At 39.3% G+C, this 26,054-nt stretch overlaps 1 protein-coding gene and 1 pseudogene across 1 annotated transcript in view; both read right to left on the bottom strand.

The window, feature by feature from the left end:
* The window catches only part of LOC133243998 (ATP-binding cassette sub-family C member 4-like), a 202,517-nt gene that overhangs the window by 86,124 nt on the left and 90,339 nt on the right, over positions 1 to 26,054 (bottom strand). The window contains 1 exon segment of the mRNA XM_061410684.1: positions 20,486 to 20,632. Within this exon segment, the coding sequence (XP_061266668.1) occupies positions 20,486 to 20,632 (147 nt within the window).
* On the bottom strand, positions 25,309 to 26,006 carry LOC133243999 (protein tyrosine phosphatase type IVA 1-like; annotated as a pseudogene).

Consider the following 26,054-nt stretch of genomic DNA (forward strand, 5'->3'; position numbering starts at 1 on the left):
GGCAAGCTGCAATTTAATTCATGCCTGATGTTAATGGCAAAAGTTCTGGTTCCTTGCTGGATTCAATTCTATCTACCCTCTTGAAAAAACAATCCAGTGATGTCTCAGCAGTACTGTACCAGCTACAAGTGTCTTGAGTATGAAGCCTCTCAGCAGAGAGTCATCAGGAGAACCACTGACTAAAACTGCCTGCCCTAACCAGGTACCATAGTAACCACTTAAATTAGTTATCTTAAACCCAGGAGATTCTGGTAAGGAACATGGAACAAATAAGCTACCACCAACCAGAAGAATTCAAGAAAGGTTAAAAGGAAAGAGGAGACACTATTCCGTATGTCCTAACAACCTTCCAGAATTCTTCTCGCTGGAATCCATCTTGGCTGAGCCATGCATGTGCCACCAAGGACCTTGAGTCAAAATGATTGATCAGAGACAACCCCAAAACTAATCCCATCACCATAAAAACTGGAGACTGTGAGCCACATGTCAGAGCAGTCCTCCTGGGTTCCCTTACCCTGCTGCTCTCCACCCGGGTGTCTCTTCCCAATAAAATCTCTTGCTTTGTCAGCATGTGTCTCCTCAGACAATAAATTTCTGAGTGCTAGACAAGAGCCCACTCTCAGGCTTCAGAGGGGTCCTCCTTCTGGCAACAACTTCTGAATGAAAGAATACTGGATGCTTGGGGCTAGTGCACTGGGACAACCCAGAGGGATGGTATGGGGAGGGAGGAGGGAGGAGGGTTCAGGATGGGGAGCACATGTATACCTGTGATGGATTCATTTTGATATTTGGCAAAACTAATACAATTATATAAAGTTTAAAAATAAAATAAAATTTTAAAAAAAAGAAAGAATACATTATTCTTTATACCAAAAAAAAAAGTTAACAGGTGCACAACCACTAAGGTGAGATGATGACTCTGAGCCCCAGGTTCTGCAGCATCACGTCACCTGGCAAAGTCCACCAGGCGCTGCAAGAGGGTCCACTTGGTAAAATGCAGATTCTGACTCAGGAGTGCTGGGGGAGCCAGAGAGTCCAAGCTGCCAGGTGATGCCCTTTATGCTATTTCCCAGACCACACTTTGATGAGAAAGGGGATGGGTCATTATTTAATCAGTTCTGCTTTAGGAATATTAAAATCAAATGAATAATTTTTCCACATATGCCTCTGCATTTTTGTGGCCCACCAAGTTACTTTTTAATTTCTCAAAGTAGCAATATATATATATATATATATGTGTGTGTGTGTGTGTGTGTATATATATGTATATATATATATAAAAGGAAAACACACATCAAAAAATAAAAGTTAAGTTTAAATGCTTATAATTTCTTCAATGGAAAAGTAAAACTTTTTAATATAGGCATGATTCAGAAACACTGCAAGTATGACTGAGCTTAGAAAGTATTGAAAGCTTAGAAAGTATTGAAAGTATTTTTTTTTACGATAAAAAGGCTTCTCAGGCTGAACAGTATGTTAAAGCCACCCCTTTATCTTTCATCTTTCACCAGATGTGGGAATCTTAAGGTCTGAGACACTCAGGGCTGTCAAATAATGAAAAATACAAGAAAAACAAAAAAGAGAAAAAAACATCTCCCCACACAGAGAACACAAAAACTGAACCAAATGACAGTCAAAAAACTAAAGTGTTATTCACCAATAAGCTGAGTGTAGAAAATATGAATCCAGAAAGTTCAAAGGTTACATCTGCGCACTAAGAAACATTAAGACAACGAATGGTGTTGCAGACTATTTCATCTGATTTTGTAATAGATTGTTTGTAAACAGAGGTGTTTTTAACAGTCCCATAGTGTTAAAGTTTTCTCAAATGTCTCAAAATGAAATCCTTATGATGAATTCCCTTTGAACACATGCTGACTCTTTATCTAAATGTCACTTGGCTCCCACTGGATACCTGAGAAATCTGTATGCAGGTCAAGAAACAATAGTTAGAACTGGACATGGAACAATGGACTGGTTCAAAATTGGGAAAAGAGTACATCAAGGCTGTGTATTGTCACCTTGCTTATTTAACTTATATGCAGAGTACATCATGCAAAATGCTGGCCTGGATGAAGCAGAAGCTGGAATCAAGATTGCAGGGAGAAATATCAATAGCCTCAAATATGCAGATGACTCCACCCTTAATGGCAGAAAGTGAAGAGGAAATAAAGAATCTCTTGATGAAAGTGAGAGGAGAGTGAAGAAGCTGGTTTAAAACTTAACATTCAAAAAACAAATATCATGGCATCCAGTCCCATCACTTCATGGCAAATAGATGGGGAAACAGTGAAAACAGTGAAAGACTTTATTTTGGGGGGCTCCCAAATCACTGCATATGGTGACTGCAGCCATAAAATTAAAAGATGCTTGCTCATTGGAAGAAAAGCCATGACCGACCGAGATAGCATATTAAAAACAGAGACATTACTTTACCGACAAAGGAAGGTCCATATAGTCAAAGCTATGGTTTTCCAGTAGTCATGTATGGATGTGAGAGTTGGACCATAAAGAAAGCTGAACGCTAAAGAATTGATGCTTTTGAGCTGTGATGTTGGAGAAGACTCTTAAGAGTCCTTTGGACCGCAAGGAGATAAAATCAGTCAACCCTAAGGGAAATCAGTCCTGAATATTCACTGGAAGGACTGATGCTGAAGCTGAAGCTCCAGTACTTTGGCCACGTGATGCGAAGAACTGACTCCTTGGAAAACACCCTGATGCTGGGAAAGATTGAAGGCAGGAAGAGAAGGGGACGACAGAGGATGAGATGGTTGGATGGCATCACCGACTCAATAGACATGAGTTTGAGCAAGCTCTGGGAATTGGTGATGGACAGGGAGGCTTGGCGTGCTGAGGTCCATGGGGTCCCAAAGAGTTGGACACAACTGAGTGACTGGACTGAAGTATCTCCAGGGATGTAGAGGGAAGGGGGGTTCATGTGAATAGGGGGAACCCAATGCATTTTCAAACTGTTCTATTATATGGGGTTTTCTCACATTAAACTGAATCTTGCCTTCCTGTAACACCAACCTCTGCTACTTTTTCTATTCTTATAACCAAACAAAGTGAATCTAACTTTTTGATATGTTTGCTTTTCAACTCCTAAAAAGAAGTAAATAATACCCTTTGCTGTATCTACTCCTTGTTGTTTCGATGATCCCTCACAGGCACAGTGTCCTATCTTGGTCACTGCCTCTTGCTGAGACTCAGATGGCCAGTCTCAGTCAATGCCTTGAGCCCAGATTTCAAATCAATGTGTTAAGTCAACAAGTCATGTCTGATTCTTTGTAACCACATGGACTGTAGCCTGCCAGGGTCCTATATCCATGCAATTTCCCAGACAAGACTACTGGAGTAGGTTGTCACTTCTTTCTGCAGGGAATCTTCCCAACCCAGGGATCGAACCCACATCTCTTACATCTCCTGCATTGGCAGGCGGATTCTTTACCACTAGAACCACCTGGGGAGCCTGTTTTTAGGAATGTGTGCCCATGAGTCAATAAGTGCATCAAAAGGTTGAATGTGGCATATCTGTCAAGTCAGAAGTAGAAAACAACCTGAACAAGTCTGAAACAAGTCTACAGTGGATTATGTGTGATTTTTAGGTTAGTCACTCTTCCAATTTTCCTACAGTGACTCTGTACTACTTGTGTAAAGTAGGGACGTGAGAGCAGAGAATGATTGGAAAGCTGTGGGAGGGTAGATGAGAGAGAAGTAGAGGAATGGGGAAGAGTTTTGAGGCATGAGGAAGGAGAGCAGGACCTCCCCTGAAACTCATGGTATCCCAGAACCAATCAGGATCCCCTTAACTGCTCCAGTTAACATTTTTCTGTCCTGTCCAGAGGATCGAATATCATGAAAGATGTCAGTGAACTTTTTGTCAAAATACAAATTTATAATGATCATATTTTAGGAATTGACTCTACAATCTAAACTGGAGTCAATTACCTCTAGAATTTTGACACCTATCTCACACATAGGATTTCAGCTTACTTGTAACCAAACTGTAACTTAAAGCTTGTAAGTTCTCATGTCTAGTCTAGGCCCCATTTTTTTAAACAAGAAAAAATGTTTATTTATATGCCATAAAATAATGAAAGTATATTTTAAAGAGGTATATTTTACATCTGAGAAATTTTGCCCATTTAATATATCCAATCCAATGAATTTTAATAGCTTTGATGAGTGATGCAACCATCACCAAAAGTCAGTTTTGAGACATTTTTATGCCCCAGGAAGATCCCTCTTGCCATTTACAGTGACTCCCTATTCCCACCTCCAGTCTCAGGCAAGCAGTAATATACTTCCTTTTGCCACAAACTCATCTTTTCAGGACCTAATATACGAATGGAGTCATACAATATGTAGTCTCTGGGTGTGGCTTCTTTCACTCAACCTAACAGTTCTGAGATTCACCTATGACATAGCATGTGTCTTTTTGAGCTCCATTCTTTACCACAGAAATGGTCTTAGACCCTATATCAGGCCATGCCACACATGACCTTGAGGTTGAGAGTGGATGTGTTTTGTGATCTCTTCAATATTGTGAACTTCTTTATATGTGCCCATGGTTAGATTCACTGATGGTTCTAGAACCTAATTCTTTTAATAAGAAAATGCCATTGGTTTGACAGCCCTGCAGAGAGTCAGTAGCCAAGAGTCTCATGTCATGGCCAGGATCTAAGTCCAGTGAACTATGGAAGGGTAGGAAGAACAATAAAAGATCCACTGTCCTGGAAAGACATGGGATCTACATCCAAGCAGCCTATTGAAAAAAGAACAGAGTCCCTCCAAAGGGTCAAAGAAAATATATCTGTTGCTTCTAGGTACCAGGCAAGCGGATGAGGCATATTGGTCCAACGTAGAGGGTATTCAGTGGAGTCTGGAGATGGTCACTAGCCTGAAAAGGACCCCTGTATGCATGAGGCAACCACTAAGGGAGGTGAGCCAGCCTGGATTTCCTGCATCACCTGATACAAATTCACCTTCAGTTAAGTTCAGTTCAGTCGCTCAGTAGTGTCCGACTCTTTGCGACCCCATGAATCGCAGCACGCCAGGCCTCCCTGTCCATCACCAACTCCAAGAGTTCACTCAAACTCACGTCCATTGAGTCAGTGATGCCATCCAGTCTTCTCATCGTCTGTCGTCCCCTTTTCCTCCTGCCCCCCATCCCTCCCAGTATCAGAGTCTTTTCCAATGAGTCAACTCTTCATATGAGGTGGCCAAAGTATTGGAGTTTCAGCTTTAGCATAATTCCCTCCAAAGAAATCCCAGGGCTGATTTCCTTTAGAATGGACTGGTTGGATCTCCTTGCAGTCCAAGGGACTCTCAAGAGTATTCTCCAACACCACAGTTTAAAAGCATCAATTCTTCAGTGCTCAGCTTTCTTCACAGTCAAACTCTCACATCCATACATGACCACTTGAAAAACCATAGCCTTGACTAGATGGACCTTTGTTGGCAACGTAATGTCTCTGCTTTTCAATATGCTATCTAGGTTGGTCATAACTTTCCTTCCAAGGAGTAAGCGTCTTTTAATTTCATGGCTGCAGTCACCATCTGCAGTGATTTTGCTGCAGTGATTTTGGAGCCCCAAAAAATGAAGTCTGACACTGTTTCCACTGTTTCCCCGTCTATTTCCCATGAAGTGATGGGACCGGATGCCATGATCTTTGTTTTCTGAATGTTGAGCTTTAGGCCAACTTTTTCACTCTCCTCTTTCACTTTCATCAAGAGGCTTTTTAGTTCCTCTTCACTTTCTGCCATAAGGGTGGTGTAATCTGCATATCTGAGGTTATTGATATTTATCCCGGCAATCTTGATTCTGGCTTGTGCTTCTTCCAGCCCAGCGTTTCTCATGATGTACTCTGCACAGAAGTTAAATAAGCAGGGTGACAATATACAGCCTTGACGTACTCCTTTTCGTACTTGGAACCAGTCTGTTGTTCCATGTCCAGTTCTAACTGTTGCTTCCTGACCTGCATATAGGTTTCTCAAGAGGCAGGTCAGGTAGTCTGGTATTCCCATCTCTTTCAGAATTTTCCACAGTTTATTGCGATCCACACAGTCAAAGGCTCTGGTATAGTCAATAAAGCAGAAATAGATGTTTTTCTGGAACTCTTGCTTTTTCCATGATGCAGCGGGTGTTGGCAATTTGATCTCTGGTTCCTCAGCATTTTCTAAAATCAGCTTGAACATCTGGAAGTTCACGGTTCATGTATTGCTGAAGCCTGGCTTGGAGAATTTTGAGCATTACTTTACTAGCATGTGAGATGAGAGCAATTGTGCAGTAGTTTGAGCATTCTTTGGCATTGCCTTTCTTTGGGATTGGAATGAAAACTGACCTTTTCCAGTCCTGTGGCCACTGCTGAGTTTTCCAGATTTGCTGGCATATTGAGTGCAGCACTTTCACAGCATCATCTTTCAGGATTTGAAAGACCTCAACTGGAATTCCAACACCTCCACTAGCTTTGTTCATATTGATGCTTTCTAAGGCCCACTTGACTTCACACTCCAGGATGTCTGGCTCTAGGTGAGTGAATGTACCATCGTGATTATCTTGATCGTGAAGATCCTTTTTGTACAGATCTTCTGTGTATTCTTGCCACCTCTTCTTAATATCTTCTGCTTCTGTTAGGACCATACCATTTCTGTCCTTTATCAAGCCCATCTTTGCATGAAATTTTCCCTTGGCATCTCTAATTTTCTTGAAGAGATCTCTAGTCTTTCCCATTCTGTTGTTTTCCTCTATTTCTTTGCATTGATCACTGAGGAAGGCTTTCTTATCTCTTCTTGCTATTCTTAGGAAGTCTGCATTCAGACGCTTATATCTTTCCTTTTCTCCTTTGCTTTTCACTTCTCTTCTTTTCACACCTATTTGTAAGGCCTCCCCAGACAGCCATTGTGCTTTTTTGCATTTCTTTTCCATGCGGATGGTCTTGATCCCTGTCTCCTGTACAATGTCATGAACCTCAGTCCATAGTTCATCAGGCACTCTATCTATCAGATCTAGGCCCTTAAATCTATTTCTCACTTCCACTGTATAATCATAAGGGATTTGATTTAGGTCATACCTGAATGATCTAGTGGTTTTCCCTACTTTCTTCAATTTAAGTCTAAATTTGGTAATAAGGAGTTCATGATCTGAGCCACAGTCAGCTCCCAGTCTTGTTTTTGCTGACTGTATAGAGCTTTTCCATCTTTGGCTGCAAAGAATATAATCAGTCTGATTTCGGTGTTGACCATCTGGTGATGTCCATGTATAGAGTCTTCTTTTGTGTTGTTGGAAGAGGGTGTTTGCTATGATCAGTGCATTTTCTTGGCAAAACTCTATTAGTCTTTGTCCTGCTTCATTCTGCATTCCATGGCCAAATTTGCCTGTTACTCCAGGTGTTTCTTGACTTCCTACTTTTGCTTTCCAGTCCCCTATAATGAAAAGGACATCTTTTTGGGGTGCTAGTTCTAAAAGGTCTTGTAGGTCTTCATAGAACCATTCAACTTCAGCTTCTTCAGCGTTACTGGTTGGGGCATAGGCTTGGATTCCTGTGATAGTGAATGGTTTGCCTTGGAAATGAACAGAGATCATTCTGTCATTTTTGAGACTGCACCCAAGTGCTGCATTTTGGACTCTTTTGTTGACCATGATGGCTACTCCATTTCTTCTAATGGATTCCTGCCCACAGTAGTAGATATAATGGTCATCTGAGTTAAATTCACCCATTCCAGTCCATTTTAGTTCGCTCATTCATAGAATGTCGATGTTCACGCTTGCCATCTCCTGTCTGACCATTTCCAATTTGCCTTGATTCATGGACCTGACATTTCAGGTTCCTATGCAATATTGCTCTTTACAGCATCGGACCTTGCTCCTATCACCAGTCACATCCACAACTGGGTATTGTTTTGCTTTGGCTCCATCCCTTCATTCTTTCTGGAGTTATTTCTCCACTGATCTCCAGTAGCATATTGGGCACCTACTGACCTGGGGAGTTCCTCTTTCAGTATCCTATCATTTTGCCTTTTCATACTGTTCATGGGGTTCTCAAGGCAAGAATACTGAAGTGGTTTGCCATTCCCTTCTCCAGTGGACCACATTCTGTCAGACCACTCCACCATGTCCGCCCGTCTTGGGTGGCCACACAGGGCATGGCTTAGTTTCACTGAGTTAGACAATGCTGTGGTCCTAGTGTGATTAAATTGACTAGTTTTCTGTGATTATGGTTTCAGTGTGTCTGCCCTCTGATGCCCTCTTGCAACACCTACCGTCTTACTTGGGTTTCTCTTACCTTGGATGTGGGGTATCACTTCAGGGCTGCTCCAGCAGAGCGCAGCCACTGCTCCTTACCTTGGACGAGGTGTATCTCCTCACCTCTGCCCCTCCCAACCTTGAACGTGGAATAGCTCCTCTAGGCCTGCTTCTCGGGCTAGAGTCCCCAGCTGGGAGCAGTGTGAGGTAGTCTTGAGGAAGGGGGGAGCACCAGACAGGTATTCTAGGAGGAGCTAGGCAAGCACTCAGTTTCACACTGCACCGCCCCCGCAGGCCACCCTGCGAGGCCGGCTGGGGCGCTGGGGACGCAGCGGCGGCCGGAGCCCAGAAGCCGCCCAGCGGAGGTCCCCGGCCGCCCAGCTCTGCGCGCCTCGGTCCCTGGCGCTCTGCCGGCTGCGCGCCCCACACTGGCGGGAGGACCGGGCTCTGCAGCGCGCCCCCTCTGCGCACCTCCGGGGCACTAGGTGAGCGCGGACGCCCCGGGCGGGGGTGCGGGGTTGTGCCAGCGTGCGGGCAGCTGTGGAGCCGCTGCTCCCAGCGCTGCACAGATAGCCGCGAGTGGGCAGGCCAGTGAGGATCGGCGAGCAGCTGGGCGCTAGGCATCGTGAGGGGTGCAGTCTTGTCTAACTCAATGAAACTAAGCCATGCCCTGTGGGGCCTTCCAAGATGGGCGGGTCATGGTGGAGAGGTCTGACAGAATGTGGTCCACTGGAGAAGGGAATGGCAAACCACTTCAGTATTCTTGCCTTGAGAACCCCATGAACAGTATGAAAAGGCAAAATGATAGGATACTGAAAGAGGAACTCCCCAGGTTAGTAGGTGCCCAATATGCTACTGGAGATCAGTGGAGAAATAACTCCAGAAAGAATGAAGGGATGGAGCCAAGCAAAACAATACCCAGTTATGGATGTGACTGGTGATAGGAGCAAGGTCCGATGCTGTAAAGAGCAATATTGCATAGGAACCTGAAATGTCAGGTCCATGAATCAAGGCAAATTGGAAATGGTCAAATAGGAGATGGCAAGCGTGAACATCAACATTCTAGGAATTCACCTTAGGCTAGCCTAAGGATAGGAGTGGAAGTTATAGAAATCTGGGGGAATACATAGTTGCTCTCCATGTATATTATTCTTGAGTTCACAACTAGATTATACTCGCTTTGTAAACATGGACTGCATTTTACACACAATCTATAATGAAATAGAGGCAGAGGGTGGGTGGTGGCCCTCAAACAATTTACTAACAGAACAGCATAAACCCAATGGCTTTACAACTTTTTTAAAATTTAAGATGGGAAAACTTCTGTGAAGATAGATTCTTACACAAAAATATAAACCTATAAACTAAATAGTTTAAAATTGGCTCTTAAAGAACGACTACAAGACCTGGAACCCACTCAGCAGCCATTTGAGTGGCATGTCAATCAGGGGACACAGGTAGAAAGATTAATTCTGTTTACTACAGAGTCCACCAAGGCTCTAGTATTATATTTATAGGCATGGAAGGTTCATGAAAGGTTCCTGTGGATCCAAGTGAAGTTACATGAGAAACAGTTATCATAAAGAGTATACTTCACAATCTCTAATCTGTATACAAATCTCCTGGGAATCTGGCTAAAATATAAATTCTCAAGAGCACTGGGGGAGGTCTGAGATTCTGAGTTTCTCAGAACTCCAAGATGATGATGATGCTGCTGGTCTAGGGACCACATTTTGAGTAGCAAGGAAGAAACTGAGCATCTCTGATGATGTTCCTTTGTCACTTAAACCTGTCTCTGAGAGCTAAAGGATCCTGCCTTGATTTACCTCTATGCTTATCTCAAAAGCTCCTGGTATTTGACAGAGGTTGTGCTGTAAGAGATATGCAGTGGTCAACGGCCCTGAACAGGCTCTGACTTGACTACAGAAATGTGCATGCACATGTGAGATCTGGAGGTGTCTAAAAGTGACCTTGCTTCATTACCTCTGTCCAAGGTGGGAATTTGTACTTGATTAGGCACAATTCCTGCCAGGTGCAAAGGAATGTGAAAGACTGCACATGCCCCAGCTACCCAAGCTCTTCCTGGAAATCTCTGCCCCCTTCCTAGAGTCATGGTGACATGCCTGCCTCCTCTTAAGGTTAAGACCATCTTAACCCCTTAAAGCTCCTTTCCTTTCTCCTTTTCCCTTAGGGTGAAGGTATTTTTAGAGCAATGGTTCTCCCTTCTCTATTCCTTAATCAACAGATAAAGTTTTTGCCCTGCTATACAGAACCTGGTTTCATAAGTAGCATTTGTAACTCCAGGCAAAGGGCCCATTGAAAGGCCATCAACCCAGTGGGGATGAGTTACATCTTCTGTTTCAAGAACCTTTAAGTTGACCTTGTCTTATCTACATGTGTAACTACTGCCCTTTTAAATTTCATTATTTGCTTCCAGGAGCTAATAACCACTTGTCTCCCTTTAATTCACACAAATTAAATTAGAATATGGACATGATCAGAAAAAAGTTTGAGTCTGTTTCATTCATTATTGTTACCCCAGTGCTTGGACCAATGTCTCACAAAGAGGAGGTTCTGCTCAAGCATATTTCAAATGAATCAGTAAAACAAGCCCTTCTGCCATGAAGAGATGGCTTGATTTCTAATTTTAGCCTCTATCAAGACTAAAGCAGTCTTTTTTTGTTAGCTGTTGTTTTCCAACCTGAGGAAACTCAGTTTCAACATGAAGTGTCTGGTTCATCACACTGTCATCCTTCAAAGCCCATTAACAATCCCCAGGAAATAAAAATAGAATCTGGGTCATAAAATAAATTTTTTAATTTGTGCTTAGTCTAGTTTCATTTGTTCATAAGGTACCACAAGCAGAGGACTTGTACCCAGCCCTTCAGACAAGAATTTGTGGTGTAAAATGGTTTCAATTCAATTCAAGATGGTGGCAGCGGGCCATGTGTGTGGACAAGAAAAGCAGCCATGCCAAGGGCCTTTAAGTGAGAGTGTGTACTCTACAGTACAAGCTTTCACCACTACATCCTCTGAACAAAAAATAAAAATTTCCTTTGCTTCTGAACCAAATTCAGGTTCATTTTATTGAAGTGGGTAGAAGGACCTTGGCTGGGGACTGACTCACCCAGTATCATAGAGAGTCAAAAAGTTAATGTCTGAACATCTATGACATGGAGCTATTTAACTGGATACATTGAAAAGCTCTTTTAAATACCTACTAATAAAGAATGACCATGCCTCTGACTGTGTGGATCACAACAAACTGTAATATTTTTAAATGGATGAGAATACCAGACCACTGTACCTGCCCCCTAAGAAACCTGTATATGGGACAAGAAGCAACAGTTAGAACCAGACATGGAACAACAGACTGGTTCCAAATTGGGAAAGGAGTACATCAAGGCTGTATATTGTCACCCTGCCTATTTAACTTATATGTAGAGTATATCATGCGAATTGCCAGGCTACATACATCACAAGCTGGAATCAAGACAGCTGGGAGAAATATCAACAACCTCAAATAAGCAGATGATACCACTTAAATGATAGAAAGTGGAGAGAAACAAAAGAGCCTCTTGATAAAGGTGAAAGACAAGAGTGAAAAAGCTGGCTTAACACTCAACATTCAAAAACTAAGATCATGGCATCCAGTCCCATCACTTCATGGCAAATAGATGGGGAGACAGTGGAAACAGTGTCAGACTTTATTTTTGGGGCTCCAAAATCACTGCAGATGGTGATTGCAGCCATGAAATTAAAAGACACTTACTCCTTGGAAGGAAAGTTATGACCAACCTAGACAGCATATTCAAAAGCAGAGACATTACTTTGGTAACAAATGTCTCTGCTTTTGAATATGCTGTCTAGGTTGGTCATAACTTTTCTTCCAAGGAGTAAGCATCTTTTAATTTCATGGCTGCAGTCATCATCTGTAGTGATTTTGGAGCCCAGAAAAATGAAGTCTCACACTGTTTCCACTGTTTCCCCATCTATTTCCCATGAAGTGATGGGACCGGATGCCATGATCTTTGTTTTCTGAATGTTAAGCTTTAGGCCAACTTTTTCACTCTCCTCTTTCACTTTCATCAAGAGGCTTTTTAGTTCCTCTTCACTTTCTGCCATAAGGGTGGTGTTATCTGCATATCTGAGGTTATTGATATTTCTCCCGGCAATCTTGATTCCAGCTTATGTTTCTTCCAGTCCAGCGTTTCTCATGATGTACTCTGCATATAAGTTAAATAAACAGGGTGACAATATACAGCCTTGATGAACTCCTTTTCGTACTTGGAACCAGTCTGTTGTTCCATGTCCAGTTCTAACTGTTGCCTCCTGACCTGCATACAAATTTCTCAAGAGGCAGATCAGGTGGTCTGGTATTCCATTTAAATAGAACTTGCTTTATAAAATTTCCAATTCTTTCCTTAATTACACAATAGACTTCTGTAATAAAGTTTGTGTTATTTTTCAAACAAAAAATAAACCAGATGTTAGTGCTTATATGCAAAATTGAGCTCTCCTTGTGAAACCAAATTAAAATAAACTCTGGAGTGAAGCTAGGTTCTGATGAAAACAAAAACAAACAGAAAACATGATATGGATTTTTTGTGGCTTATTGGTCTTACTCATTCATCTATTTTTCCTTGCATCTGGGAAGACATAAATATCCTTCCCCATTCTCAACCTTTTTTTTATCAAATTTATCATATTCATTTGCATTTTTGCATTGAAAAAAAATCCCTAAAATTTCACCGTCACTTAATCAAAAAAATGGATTAATGTCATGTATTTGCTAGGCATTCCTTTAAATATTTTACATATATTAAATACATATACTAATGCTTTACATATATTAATTCCTTTAAATGTTTTATATATATTAAATCTCTCATACACAAAAACATTGAAATTATTATCATACTATCATTCCTGTTGTACAGAGAATTGAGGCATATAGAGGTTAAATTACTTGACAAATTTCTGTCTGTTGGTGGCCAGGCTGGCATTCACATTTAGACAAGTTGATTCCAAAGTCTGTTTTTTTTTTTTACCATAGGGCACCACAGATCCAAGTTTAAACAGTGGTTCAAAACCACTATTGAAAAATAAAGGAAAAGCATTCAACTTAGTTTGGATAAAGTCAAAGGCAATTTTATGTGCTGATTAATTTCAAATGTTAAATTTCACATCTCTTTAATAGAATCTAATAATAGTAAATGACTGAAATAGTTATTCCAAAGCTATATTCTAGGAACTGAGACACTACAACATCAACTACAGCTCAACTTCTGTCCATTAATAGCTTTAAAATGTCTATTGACGACAACCAAAATTCTCCCTTATCTGACATCAAATTTAAAATGGACACAAGTATTAAAGGGAGGAAAAAATGAGCTCTGTTTTTTAAAATATTGCATGTTTATTCAAAATTTATAAGGTATTCACTGTGTTACCCAAAATTTCAAACATTAATCTCATCTAGAAAAGTTAGTAATTTGGATATAACAAGAAATAAGAGACAATACACCTGAAAGTCAGGTCAATTAAGCATGAAACTCCTATGTTGTCTCCTTTGTGAAAGGAGATGAAGCTGGTTAAAATTTTCCAAGAAATAGAAGTCCAGGTGAATTCTATCAAAGATTTAGAAAAGAGTTTACCCCATGCCTCTGAAACTCTTCCAAAAAATCGCATAGAAACACTTCCAAACTCATTCTATGAGGCTATCATAATACAAAAATCAAAGATAGCATGAAAAAAATTAAAATATAAGCTAATATTGCTGATGACCATAGATGCAAAAATCCTCAACAAAATACTAGCAAACCAAATTCAACAATATATTAAATGGATCATACACCATGATAAAATGGGATTTATCCCAGGGTTGCAGGGATTTTTTGAAATCCACAAATCAATCAGTGTGATACATTACATTAACAAACTGAAGACTAAAAAGCATATTATCATCTCAGATGAGGAAAAAAACACATGATAAACATCAACATCCATTTATCATAAAAACCTTCAAAAAGTGGACATAGAGGGAACCTAACTCAACAAAGTAAAGATCATATATGACAAATTCACAGCAAACATTATACTCAATGTTGAAATGCTGAAAGCATTTCTCCTTAGGTCAGGAAAAAAAAACAAGAATGTCCATTCTTTCCACTTTTATTTGATATAGTTTTGGAAGTCCCAAAAGGACCTGTATGTTTGTTTGTTTTTAATCAAAAAAGAAGACAGTAATTTTAATTGTTGAAGAATTGCTCTTGTGTATAACCTATGAGAACGTTACATTTAAGAGTTTGTGTAAGATGTGATTTTTTTAAATGGTTGGTAATTTTTTAATTACAGGGTTTTTGTTTTATAAACATACTTTTCTAACTTTTACTTTGTAAATCATTGAATCTTAACTAAAACGAATGAGCTGAAGAATGCTAACTATATTTTATTGGCTAGCTTATCCAGTCCCATAACTTCATGGCAAATAGATGGGGAAACAGTGGCTGACTTTATTTTGGGGGGCTCCAAAATCACTGCAGATGGTGATTGCAGCCATGAAGTTAAAAGACGCTTGCTCCTTGGAAGAAAAGTTAAGACGAACCTAGACAGCATATTAAAAAGCAGAGACATTACTTTGTCAACAAAAGTCCATCTAGTCAAGGCTATGGTTTTTCCAGTAGTCATGTATGGATGTGAGAGTTGGACTATAAAGAAGGCTGAGTGCCAAAGAGTTGATGTTTTTGAACTGTGGTATTGGAGAAGACTTTTGAGAGTCCCTTGGACTGCAAGGAGATCCAACCATTCCATCCTAAAGGAGATCAATCCTGAGTGTTCGTTGGAAGGACTGATGTTGAAGCTAAAACTCCAATACTTTGGCCACCTGATGTGAAGAACTGACTCTTTGGAAAAGACCCTGATGCTGGGAAAGACTGAGGACAGTAGAAGGGGACGACAGAGGATGAGATGGTTGTATGGCATCACGGGCTCAATGGACATGAGTTAGACTCTGGAAGTTGGTGATGGACAGGAAGGTCTGGTGTTCTGCAGTCCATGGGGTCGCAAAGAGTTGGACATGACTGAGCAACTGAACTGAACTGAAATATTTAATCATCAGTTTTCTCTTATCAGTAAACTTCTTCCTCTTTTTACTTTTTTTTTTTTTTTTAGGACCTGAGGATAATACAAGAGGATCATGTGAACTGAGTTCTTTAGGAAATTAAAGAGCTTGAAAGGAGCACCCTCCAGCCTGAGGTGTAATCATATTGGCACTATTCCTTGGAAGGGAAGTCATTGCTACTTAATACAAAGTCCTTCTGAGCCATTGGCTGTCCCTGTAGCTTTCTGCCTTGATGAGTAAGCACTACTAAGGCACCTCTACAACTTAATATTTTGCTATGGGTGAAAATTTTGATTTGAGGTATTAGAAAATACTTTTGTGCCAAAAAAAATACAATCCATGAAGCCATTTTCTTATTGTGCAAATCTGACACATTCAAATATGCTCACATTAATAAAAAGGTGGATGGCATGTGAGAAAACTGCATTGTCCAAAAGGTGGAGCTGCAGAATGGTTACTTTCCTTTAATCTGGTCAGATGGGGTTTTCTTACCTTGCAACCACATAAAAATATGTGGCTGAAACTTCTTGGGTTTCATTATTAGAGGCATTGGCTTCTTCCCTAAAATCACTGGCTAAAAGACTAAGATGTATTAAGCGATGTTTTGTATTGGTATCATTTCAAATTCCTAGCTCTCAGTGGTCAAAGAATATGGTTGAAATCCCTCAAATACTATGAATGAATGCAAAGCTTGACACACAATGTTGCTGCCTGAATTGTTTTTCTGTTTCTTACATATCACATTTATGTATATTATATATACATAAATATTATGTAATATTTAGCTTTAATGTCAGTTTTAATAGAATTTAACATGTTACTACCTTTTGGTTGGCTAAAAGACATTTTTTTGTTCTTTCATGTGGAATTTGCATAAATAGTCTATATCTAAGAATCTGTGAACATGTGTCTGGGCCCCAATCAACAACTGATATATATCTTATACATAAGCAAATTTTGTATCAACCTATTATAAACAGTTGGTGTACACATTAAGAAAATTCTCTGGAATAAAAAGACAATCCACAGAATGTAAGAAAATATTTTCAAACAATGTGACCAATAAGGGATTAATTTCCAAAATATAGAACACATGTATACCTGTGGCAGATTCATTTTGATTTATGGCAAAACCAATACAATATTGCAAAGTTAAAAAATAAAATAAAAATAAATAAAAAATAAAAGCATTTCACAAGGAAAAAAAAAAAAGAAACAGTTCTATATTTTAGTTCTTACAGCTCAATAACAAAAAAAATACATAAACTGATCAAATAAAGGGCAGAAGATCTAAATAGACAGTTCTGCAAAGATGACATGCAGATGACCAAGAGGCATATAAAAATGTTCAACACTGCTAATCGAAATGCATTTAAAACTAGAATGAAGTATTACCTCACACCAGTCAGGATGGCCATCAACAAAATGTTGACAAGCAACAAATGCTGGAAACAATGTAGAGAGAAGGGAACCCTCCCATGCTGCTGGTGGGAATGCAAATTACACAGCCTCTATGGAGAACAGTACGGAGGTTCCATAAAAAACTAAAAAAAGAGATACCATATGATCTAGTTATCACATTCCTGCGCATATATCTGGAGAAAATCATACATTGAAAAGATAATGCACACCAATGTTCACTGAGGCACAGTTTACAATAACCAGGACATGGAAGTAACCTAAATGTCCACTGACAGATGAATGGATAAAGATGTGGTACAATATACATTGGAATGTTACTCAGCTATTAAAAAAAAAAAAAATGCCATTGGCAGCAACATGGATGGACCTAGAGAGTATCATACTAAGTGAAGTAAGTCAGACTGAGAAAGACAAATATCATACAATAATACTTATATGTGGAATCTATATAATGATACAAATGGACTTATTTACAAAACAAAAACAGACTCACAGACTTAGAAAACAAACTTACGGCTACCAAAGGAGAAAGCTGGGTGGAAGAACAAATTAAGAGATTGGTATTAACATCTACAGGCTTCCCTGGTGGCTCAGTGGTAAAGAATTTACCTGCCAGTGCAGGAGACATGGGTTTGATCCCTGGGTTGGGAAGATCCCCTGGATGAAAAAATGGCCATGGGGTCGCAAAACAGTGAGACATGACTTAGTGACTAAACAAGCAATTAACATTTACTGACTACTCTACATAAAATAGATAATTAACAAGGACCTACTGTATAGCACAGGGAACTCTACCCAGCAATCTGTAAAAACCAGTGGGGAAAACATCTGAAATATGTATATATATGAAATAAAGCATAGTGAAAGCCATTCAGTTGTGTCTGACTCTTTCTGACTCCGTGAACTGTAGCCCACCGGGCTCCTCTGTCCATGGAATTCTCCAGGCAAAAATACTGTAGTGGGTAGTCATTCCTTTCTCCAAGGGATCTTCCCAAACCTGTATGTATACATACATATGTGTAATATATATATATGTGTGTGTGTGTGTGTGTGTCTGTATATATATATGTGTTGTGTGTGTGTATATAAATATATATATAAAACAATAATTTTTCTTTTTTTTTTTATTAAAAAGAACAGATATTACTTTGCTGACAAAGGTCCGTATAGTCAAGGCTATGGTTTTTCCAGTAGTCATGTATGGATGTGAGAGTTGGACTGTGAAGAAAGCTGAACACTGAAGAATTGATGCTTTTGAACTATGGTGTTGGAGAAGACTCTTGAGAGTCCCTTGGACTGCAAGGAGATCCAACCAATCCATCCTAAAGGAAATCAACTCTGAATATTCATTGGAAGGAATGATGCTGAAGCTGAAGTTCCAATACTTTGACCACCTGATGCAAAGAGCTGACTCATTAGAAAAGACCCTGATTCTGGGAAAGATTTAAGGCAGGAGAAGAAGGAGACAACAGAAGATGCCCACCCCATGGACTGCAGCATGCCAGGCTTCCAGGTTCATCACCAACTCCCAGAGCTTGCTCAAACTCACGTCCATTGAGTCAGCGATGCCATCCAACCATCTCATCCTCTGTTGTCCCCTTCTCCTGCCTTCAATCTTTCCCAGCATCAGGGTCTTTTCCAAGGAGTCAGTTCTTCGCATCAGGTGGCCTAAGTATTGGAGTTTCAGCTTCAACATCAGTCCTTCCAATGAATATTCAGGACTGATTTCCTTTAGGATGGATTGGTTTGGTCTCCTTGCAGTCCAAGGGACTCTCAAGAGTCTTTTCCAACAACACAGTTCAAAAACATCAATTTATCAGCACTCAGCTTTCTTTATAGTCCAACTCTCACATCCATGCATGACTATGCATATGGATAGCTTTCTAGTCAAATCATAGCTTTGACTAGATGGACCTTTGTTGGCAAAATAATATCTCTGCTTTTTAATACACTGTCTAGGCTGGTCATAGCTTTTCTTCCAAGGAGCAAGTGTCTTGTTTTAAGCATAAAAAGGGCAGTGGTTATTACCATTTCACAGGAGAGGAAGTTCCCAGACATCATATCATCATTGTCACTGAGGTTTGCTAGGCTCTGACCATGTGCTAAGTGCTGTGAATGTACTAACATGCTTAATGCCCACAACATCAAAATAGATATGGTAGATATGAGTAGCATCCTCAATTTATATATGAAAAAACTGAGACACAGAGAATTTAAGTAATAAGCACCTGAGTATTAACATAACTGCTGCTGCTAAGTCGCTTCAGTCGTGTCTGACTCTGTGTGACCCCATAGACGGCAGTCCACCAGGCTCCCCCATCTCTGGGATTCTCCAGGCAAGAATACTGGAGTGGGTTGCCATTTCCTTCTCCAGTGCATGAAAGGGAAAAGGGAAAGTGAAGTCGCTCAGTCATGTCCAACTCTTAGTGACCCCATGGACTGCAGCCTACCAGGCTCTTCCATCCATGGGATTTTCCAGGCAAGAGTACTGGAGTAGGGTGCCATTGCCTTCTCCATTAACATAACTACTACCAGCTATTACCATTTGAAACTAGCACCAGGACTGAACCCAAGCAGTTGATTCCAGAGTCCACACTTTTAAACTAAGGTAGACAATACCCTGGAGAAGGAAATGGCAACCCACTCCAGTATTCTTGCCTGGAGAATCCCAGGGACAGAGGAGCTTGGTGGGCTACCGTCTATGGGGTCACATAGAGTCAGACACAACTGAAGCAACTGAAGCAACAACGGCAGCAGCAGACAATACTCTGCCTTGAGATTTTCATTTCCTACAGTATCTACCAGCTTTAGCTTCAGTCCCGTGGCTAGTTGATGGCCAGGCCAAGGCTACTTCTGTCCTCCCTCAAGCCTACCACCCTGCTTTGACAGATCTTGTCAATCATCACCTGCAAAAACAAAGCCACCATGGGCCTCATCATAAGTCTAACCAACCTGTAAGCATGTACACTGATGAACTAACTCTTCACAGGAATCCAGGTCAGGAGATTACTTTAGAAGCAAGACAGATCAAAGGCCTTGGGGTGGAGGAAGCAACCACCAGGAAACCATCAGGGATACTCATATCAAGAAACTTACTACTGCTATGCACCACAAAGCCTCTAACATGTCACCAAAAGTCCACAGTGAAAAAATAGAGTTAATTTTCTTGAAGAAGATGCTTACATTTTATCAATCTTATATTTTGATTAATTTTGCATTACCATTTTACATAAATCTCAAAATATGGGTATATGCCGGAGCTCCATGGCCCCAGAAATGGATGGGAGATGAAAGAAACACATAGCTTGTCTCTTGTAGAGTTTCACTGTAAGAAGTCCCTAGCAGACAATCTACCTTAAAGCTATTTAACAGAACATGTTTTATTAACTAGTCCAACAATATTTGCATCAAACGTAGGATGTTTCATGTGCCAAAGAATGGATTTCAAAATCATTCTGCAAAGTGAATGTTCATTTATCTTTAGATACACATAAATTGAAATAAAAGCTTATGTTCTTCTATATTCAGATTTTCTCTGGTATGAGAAAAATATCGGTAACACTTTTTGTGGAAAATTAATCAACATGCACAGGAATTTCTTCTAAGAATCTCCTCCATTTTCAAATATCAAATACTATCAGGCAACATATGTGTTAACAAGACATATTTATTTAGAAACTATATGTCTGACTTACCTATTGTATTTCTATCGAAGAATAATACTGGAGCTCTCAGAATAGACTCCAACATTTTGTTGTGCAAAATTTGTGAAGAGTTGACAAGGATGTAGAATAACAACAGAGATCTTGTGATGCCGAAAAGGACAGTACCTACAGTTAAAACTGAAACAAAAAATATCCCTCAGAGAGTATAAGGTCTCTGCCTTTTCTTCAATGATGCTAAAGCATGATAGGCAGTTTATAAAGAAATTATACGTTTTATTCAATAAATGTATATACAAATTCATATATAGAATATAGAAGAAATTCATGAATTTAATACATTCACAAGATACATTTTTTAGTTTTAGTTTTTTTATTTATTATTTTTAATATAAATTTATTTATTTTAATTGGACGTTAATTACTTTACAATATTGTATTGGTTTTGCCATATATATTTTTTTTTTGGTGCTTCTTTTTTTTTTTTTAATTTTATTTTATTTTTAAACTTTACAGTATTGTATTAGTTTTGCCAAATATCGAAATGAATCTGCCACATATATTTTTATTTTTACAATATTGTAGTGGTTTTTGCCATACACTGACATGAATCAGCCATGGGTGTACATGTGTTCCCCATCCTGAGCCTCCTCACCCACGTCCCTCCCCATCCCATCCCTCAGGGTCATCCCAGTGCATCAGCCCCACAAGACACATTTATACGGAAAAATATAAAATTCACTATGTTCCTCTCAGTAAATTGCAAAGACATGGGGGGAAAAATAAGGTGTAAACTACAATTTCAGCCTTTCCTAATTCAATTACAAGTTTTTATGAAAACTCAAAGGAAGTTATAAAAAGTAGTTGATCTTCCTTTCTCCATATTTCAAATCTTACTATTTACAATGTCTCATAATCTAAAATTTATGAATTTTTTGATACACACAAACAGGATACAGGGAAATGATTCACTATTCCCTTGTAAATGGAAACATTAACATGGAAATTTACTTCCAAATTATATTTTAACACAAGATAGTTAGACAAGCAACTAATCTCTCCCTAAGTGCTCTATAGAAAGGAACATAATCATTTAAATTTATGTTTTATTAACAACATAAATTAGTACTTACTATGCATATAGAAATTAAAATAACCGTCTTAACATCCCTTGAACTCACAATGCTAAGTAGAATGGGGACCACTTCTGCAATAAATATTCCATCAAGTACTTATTTTCTCCCTTCAGCTTTCATATCACTGTTATTTCAACTCTCAAAGCTGATCAAATTCCTAAATTCCATCAACAGGCATTTGCCTTATCCCACCTTCCTATGTGAATGAAAAACGGAATCCTTTCCTTCTTCCTTTAAGTCCCCACAGTCCACCAATTCAGAAAAAATAAACAACAAATGAATTTGTTTCTTAGCAAGTGATCAACATTATAAATACCAAATTTCAATGAGAAGGTTCTTACAAAGATAACAAATTCTATATTTGCAGAAAGCTTGTGTGAGGGTTTCCTGTGGGAATGTTTAATATTTTAGATGAGGATTTCCTTTAAAAAGTATGCAATGCTACATAACTGTGGTGCTGGAGAGGACTCTTGGGAGTCCTTAGGACAGCAAGAAGATCAAACCAGTCAATCCTAAAGGAAATCAATCCTGAATATTCCTTGGCAGGACTGATGTCAAAGCTCCAATACTTTGGCCACCTAATGCAAAGAACTGACTCATTGGAAAAGACCCTAATGCTGGGACAGACTGAGGTAGGAGGAAAAGAGGGTGCCAGAGGATGAGAAGGTTGGATGGCATCACTGACTTAATGGACATGATTTTGAGCAAACTCTGGGAGATAATGGACAGGGAAACCTGGCGTGCTGTAGACCATGGGGTTGCAAAGACATGACTGAGCAACTGAACAACAGTGCTACACACATTCTAAGCACTCCTGTGAAAGCAGAGAGCCATGCTAATATTAGTCTGGCAAGACAGATATTGAATAAATCACATTCAGTTGGAGACATGATAACACTGTGATCTCAAGGTAAGAAACAGAAGGAATCCTAATCCCCAGACACTGGACCTCTCCTTGCTTAGCTTCTCTCTTAAGTAATTAGTGAATCCCAGAAGATGAATTGTATAGCAAAGGGGAGTGTTGCATATCTGTAAGGGTATTTCATTTGGGGACCTTGCTACCAGAGGATTTCATCCAACTGTTGTAGGGAGGGACCCAATTCTGACTCCATGTTGAAAACTATTTCTTTGACTTGCTTTTATTATTATAATCATACTCAGTGTCTTGCCTGGAGGACCCTGCTCCTCTGCTTAACTGTAAACTGAAGTGCCTTTGTTCCGCTCATGGAGAGATAGTTTGTCCCTGCCCACCTGTGAATAGAAGAGATTAACACACACCTTCTGAAAGCTGGACATTCCTTTGGAGATGTTTTACAAGACTGAAACCCTTTCACTTTACTTCCCCACTGGAGCTCCCTCTCTATTCTGCCTTTTGACTTCAGTTCCTCACTGCTTCTTTCTGTCTGACCTATAAAAGAACCTGGCATCCAGATCCCAATAAGATGGTCCATTTGAGGCACCCTTCTGCCATTTTCTCAGTCTACTGGTTCCCTGATTAAAGTCTCTTCCTTGCCTCAACACCTCGTCTCTCGGATTCATTGGCCTATCATGTGTTGAGCAGAGCGAGTTTGGACTCAGTAACAGAACTTCAATAAGAGCCAGGATTTATTCGGGCTGAATTGGAACAATCTGAACCACAGTGTGGGGATACATTTCTAACTCACTTGCCCATCCAGATAATATAAGATTTAGCCAAAGCAGCCTATTAGAATAGAAAATAGCTACATATTTCTGGTGGTTAATTTTCTCAATGAATAATCTTAGTTTAATTTCCAAAATCTAGTAGAGAGTATATTTTAGTGTCATTCAACCTCTTTCTTCTGGTAGATTTTTTTTTTCATTTCATGATTTATTTAATGTTCAAGCTCTTGCATTAGATTTTTACAAGCTGGTGAACACTGACAAATTATTTCTCTCACAGAACTATAACCACATGTTCCCAGACAGTATACAGTTTAACTAATATTAATACATACATATCACCATTTTATAAACTACATAATAAACAATTTTCAAGTATCAAAATATTGTTACATAGCTCTAAAAGTATATAAAATATGTATCCACTCACTCATTAGTAGAAACTCATAATTTTTTAAAGGAGGTTGAAAATCACACCTTAAACAAAAATGAATTGGTAAACAACTTCAGGAAAGTATGAAAAATTACAAGAATTTCAGAAATTTTATGATTAAGAATTGTTATTAATTATTAATAATTGTTAAGTATTTCTACCCTTTAAAAAACTTACTAAGTTGAAGCATATATTCTACTTGTTCTGGACAAGACAAAGCCAACATTTTACTAAAAATACTTAATAGCCCCCTCTCATTCTTTTTTCAGGCCCTCTGAGTAAGAGCAAACATTAAAATTAACTGAAGGCTTTCTTTTGCCTTGAGACATTAAAGACATGTATTTCTTTACAAGGTAGATTTTCAAAACAGAGGTCTTCTATAACAGTACAAAATTATATTTATAGAAAGATATCAAATAATCACTGTAAGACTTGGCTAATTTTTAAAAAGGAGTAAATCTGATTAATCTGGTATGAATGTGGGAGATGTAAGCATACTGTGAGCAAATAATCTTATGGGCCCTACTTATGGGCTCTTTTCCTTGAAATGATTAAAAGAATAAACCGAGGAAACCAGAATTGAAAGAGACACCTGTATCCCAATTTTCATCACAGCACTTTTATAATAGCCAGGACATGGAAGCAACCTAAATGTCCATCAGCAGATGAATGGATAAGAAAGCAGTGGTACATATACACAATGGAGTATTACTCAGCCATTAAAAAGAATACATTTGAATCAGTTCTAATGAGGTGGATGAAACTGGAGCCTATTATACAGAGTGAAGTAAGCCAGAAAGAAAAACATCAATACAGCATACTAACACATATATATGGAATTTAGAAAGATGGTAATGATAACCCAGTATGCAAGACAGCAAAAGAGACACATATGTATAAAACAGTCTGTTGGACTCTGTGGGAGAGGGAGAGGGTGGGATGATTTGGGAGAATGGCATTGAAACATGTATAATATCATATAAGAAATGAATCGCCAGTCCAGGTTCGATGCAGGATACAGGATGCTTGGGGCTGGTACAGTGGGATGACCCAGAGGGATGGTATGGGGAGGTAGGTGGGAGGGGGGTTCAAGATGGGGAACATGTGTACACCCGTGATGGATTCATGTTGATGTATGGCAAAACCAATACAATATTGTAAAATAATTAACCTCCAATTAAAATAAATAAACTTATATTTAAAATATTTTTAAAAAAAAAGAATAAACCCCTTAAGGCCCAGAATGTTTATAGTTTCTGGGATTTTAGTTCTATATGATACCAAAAATATACAAGTATTGTACTAGGCATTTTAGCACCTAGTTTCTAAATTTCTTACATATTGATAAAATTCTGGCATGGAAAAAGATTTAAAGTCTCAACACTGCATGAGTTCAGGGAAGGTCAATTGGCACAAATTACAAGCACATTTTAAACGTTGAACAGCAAGAATCCTTTGCTAAGTACCCAATAGGTTGATCATAACCCAAACATAGAGGTTGCAATTCTGCCAGGCTTGTGGCCTGGTGAAACTTCTTTTCAATGCTCCTATAAAAGTGAAGCCAATATGTTGGCTACCATGTGTGACAAATTTCATCCTAGCTAAGGTTCCACTTCCAAGCAATGGCACTAGGCACCCCAGTTTTATTAAATGCAACAGTTGTTTCTATGACCATTGGAGCCTTTGAAGCACATCCATCCGCATTTTTGGACAATACTTTTCCAAATACAAAAGTTGCTTGCTGTTAAAAACTCCATGCTGCTTTTGTCTTATGAACTAGACTGCATCTTCATATTTTACTCCATCTTCAATTAATGCTAGAGTGATGATCACTGGAGCTCTCCTAAGGCCTAGAACACAATGAATGGCAATATAACAAGCAGGGTCTTCACAAAACTTAATTTTCACAAGACTTAACCAATCACCAACAAGCTAGTTAGATGGTGGTGTGTCATCATCAAAAGGCCAGTTGAGAACATGGATGTCTTCTACACAAGAATAGTTGCTTCACATACTCTTACTATTTTGGTAACCCCATGCTTCTTGTGCTGTGCTGTGCTTTGCCCAGTCACTCAGTCATGTCTGACTCTTTGCAACCATGGACTGTAGCCCACCAGGCTCCTCTGTCCATGGCATTCTCCAGGCAAGAATACTGGAGTGGGTTGCCATGCCCTACTCCACGGGATCTTCCCAAACCAGGGATCGAAATCAGGTCTCCCATGCTTCTTAAGTTCCTCTGTAAATTTGTTTAAGGTTGCATTAGTTGGATTGTGTGTAATAAGTAATCTTATGTATGTGACTTGTATGTGACTTCCACAGGCAACAGGCAGTTTATTTGAGTCATGTTAATTTAGTTAAAAAAAATTCAGTAGGGTTATGAAAGAATTTTTAA

Source organism: Bos javanicus, unplaced genomic scaffold (genome assembly GCF_032452875.1).
Source record: "Bos javanicus breed banteng unplaced genomic scaffold, ARS-OSU_banteng_1.0 tig00001919_1, whole genome shotgun sequence".
Taxonomy (NCBI): Eukaryota; Metazoa; Chordata; class Mammalia; order Artiodactyla; family Bovidae; genus Bos; species Bos javanicus.